Source organism: Lepidochelys olivacea, assembly GCF_965140295.1.
Source record: "Lepidochelys olivacea isolate rLepOli2 genome assembly, chromosome: 5".
Classification (NCBI taxonomy): domain Eukaryota; kingdom Metazoa; phylum Chordata; order Testudines; family Cheloniidae; genus Lepidochelys; species Lepidochelys olivacea.
In genome coordinates this window covers 113778767-113781759 of record NC_140415.1, presented here as the reverse complement: position 1 = coordinate 113781759, position 2993 = coordinate 113778767, and the positions used below count along the sequence as shown (strand labels likewise).

Here is a 2993-nt window from a genome sequence, read left to right as displayed (position 1 = left end):
ACTATGTCAAACAACAATTTTGCAAGATTTGTTTTTAATTTTTCCACCTATTCATATAAAGCTTTCTGCTGTCTGCAGCTTTCACTACACTATTTAAATACCTCTGAAAAAATTAAAATTTCTATCTCACATTCAAAATGTAGCCCAAAGCTTATCCTCATACCAGGGCAAGACAGCTCACACACAATAGAAGCTGGCCTACTGACCAGTCAAACCAAATGACTTTTCCTCTCTCTGAATCCCAGGGAAGAAAATCCCTTAATACTCAATAGTATAAAATTTCTCTGGAATGACACTTATTGATGACTGAACATTTCTTCTATTCACTTTTCTCTCAGTATTAAGGGCCATCTCTTTATCAGATATGATGATGCTGTCTTGTGGCTACCAACCATAAGCCTTAGTCCATACTGCTTTCTTCTTGAACTCTGGTAGAAACCTCAAGGCCAGAAGTGTAGCTGAGAAAACAAGGACAAGTCACATGATTATGTACAGACTGTGTAGTAAAAGACAAGAATCACCTGTATCACAATTATTTCTATATTATTTTCATTGGCTGTTTGCAGGGTTCTGCAGAAGCTAGTACAAGGGGGATGGTATTTGAGCCGGGGTCTCCAGGTGCAACCACAATACAAAATAATAATAATAAATAAACTTTTCTCCCATCTCCTCCTCTTGCTAATAATCTCACCTCATTCCATGCTCTTCCCTGTTACTCCCCAAACCCCTTGATGCTTCCATATGAACGGCAGGACACCATGAAAGGGATTAGCTAAGGAAGTGTGTATAATTTCTAGCAAGGGCAGGTTGATCATATCACAATTTGCTCCTCCCGGGGGACCCAACCTGTTCATAGCCACTACAAACACTTCCCTGTCCCTGCAAAAGCATCCCCGGATGCACTCTGAAAAAGTTTAGGAAAATGGTTAGTCCTGAAGCCGTTAAATAATTTTAAACTGGCTGTCAAAGATTAAAGGTGACATTAACTGATTGGATTACTGGTCTTCTCACAACAATGACACACTAGGAAATGCAGAAGAAAGCTTGCACTAACACTTGAAATTTTTAAAAATATATATTTTTTGTAACTAACTTTCCTTAAAAATAACAACATGTACTCAAGCCATTGATGTGTGCCAGTAACCTTAACTGGACATTAACAAAGTTTTTAGCATTCGACACTATTTTATGCTAAAACTGAGAGCAAAATATTATTCTGTCTGGATTTTCAGTTGCCTGGTGAGTGAGATAAAAGGAGGGATCAAACAATCTGAAAAAGGATTTAAAAAGAGAAGAATGTTTATTTGCCTGTGGAGGTTATCTTAAAGCCAATATGTAATTCTGTCATCAACGTGTTGTTAACCTACAAACATTTTGCTTCTTTAACAGACTAATGCTGTTTTCCTCTGCTGAAGGAAATACAGGAATAAACAATATCAGAAATACATTACCTTTCAACAAGTCTCTGGAGGATTCAGATAGCACTTCTTTAGGGCTCTCCATTATATTAAACAGCCAGTCAATAAACTAAGATTAAAATGAATAGCAGTTGTAAATTAAAAGAATGTCCATATCAGAACACCACAAATTCTGTCGGACCAGACTGGCTTAAGACATGCACCCTACTTAAGTTTAGCTACAGTATATTCGGACTGAATGGCAAATCCACCCACGTTAGAGTTTGCCCATCACTGCATTACAACAGTCCATTAGTATTTCATTTAACACAACAGTACAGGAATTATCTGAGTGATTATCAAAGTTATTTATTTCTGCAGTATGAAAATGAGGCAAGCCCTTACTGTTGACTATTTCTATGATGATACTCATCTTTGATCAGTGAATTCCCAAGACATCATTTATTTGGTTGCTGGTGAACCTTGTTTATTCCTAGCACAGACATATAATATTCAGTGTCTTACTATTAAATCTATAAAGTAGTAACTAAGGTGTGGTGTAGAGAAAAAAATCAAATAGAAAATGAGAGTCACTATGTTTATATTTTTTCCAAAAATCATTGTTAAGCTATTAGAAATTGTTATGGATGTAAAACAGATTTAGAACTAGATTGCAGCTTAGAGCCAGCTTTCATGTCAAAGGGCAAAAGTTACTGTCTGATGTTAGATTTTATAATTATTTTTCAAAGGCTATTTGTTTGCACACCTGCTACTTAAGTTTTTAATCATCAGGCTTGGGTAGGATGGGACAGACATTAGGGCAAAAAAGGAGCAGTGAGCCATTTGGCTGACTTGATATTTTGTTTGCAAGGCATGCTGACGCTGTGGTTTGTAATACACAAAATTGCTAAAGAAAACAGTTAATAAAGTTCTGAACTTTACTCACGCAAAACACCAACTAAAACAGTGGACATGCAAAATAATAAAACAAAACACTGCAGAACTACGGTGGATTGAGAGGAGTTGGAGAATCATAGTAATAAGAGATGGAAAACACATTTTAGGTCACTCAGTGTATCTCCCCATCAATGCAGAATTGGTCACTTAGTAAGTATTCAAATATTTGGTCCGGTCTAATTTTAAATATTCCATGCAATGCAGTACCACCATTTCCCTTGGAAGAATATTCCACAGTTTAATATAGCCTAGTACAACTTACTGTCACAAGATCTTGCCTGACAGTCTGAATTTTGCCTTCTGGGGACATTTCCCTTCATCCCATTATCCCCAGTTATACTACTTTGTAGCATAGCAAGCAAAGTAAATAATTCATCTCCATATTTGATGTTTACACCTTTAAATATCTGCACTCATCCTCCTTTATCAGTCTGTAAGGGTATGTCTACATTGCAAAAAGAGACCTCAGCAGTGAATTTCAGAGCCTTGGTCAACTGACTCAGTCTCATAAGGCTCACACTACATGGCTAAAAAGAAGCAGTGTAGATGTTCTCACTCGGGCCAGCGCCTGGTCTCTGGAACCTGGCAAAGGGAATGGATCTCAGAGACTGGGCTCCAGCCTGCACAAGAACATCTACA

At 37.3% G+C, this 2993-nt stretch overlaps 1 protein-coding gene across 4 annotated transcripts in view; it reads right to left on the bottom strand.

The window, feature by feature from the left end:
* Nucleotides 1-27: 27 nt before the first annotated feature.
* Nucleotides 28-2993, bottom strand: part of FOCAD (focadhesin) — a 199783-nt gene continuing 196817 nt past the window's right edge. For all 4 annotated transcript variants that reach the window (XM_084627726.1, XM_084627728.1, XM_084627727.1 and 1 more), the window contains 2 exons: nt 1452-1527; nt 28-458 (listed from right to left, as the gene is read on the bottom strand). In XM_084627726.1, coding sequence (XP_084483852.1) covers nt 385-458; nt 1452-1527 — 150 coding nt within the window. In that variant the 3' untranslated portion in view covers nt 28-384. The remainder of the gene's footprint in view (nt 459-1451; nt 1528-2993) is intronic.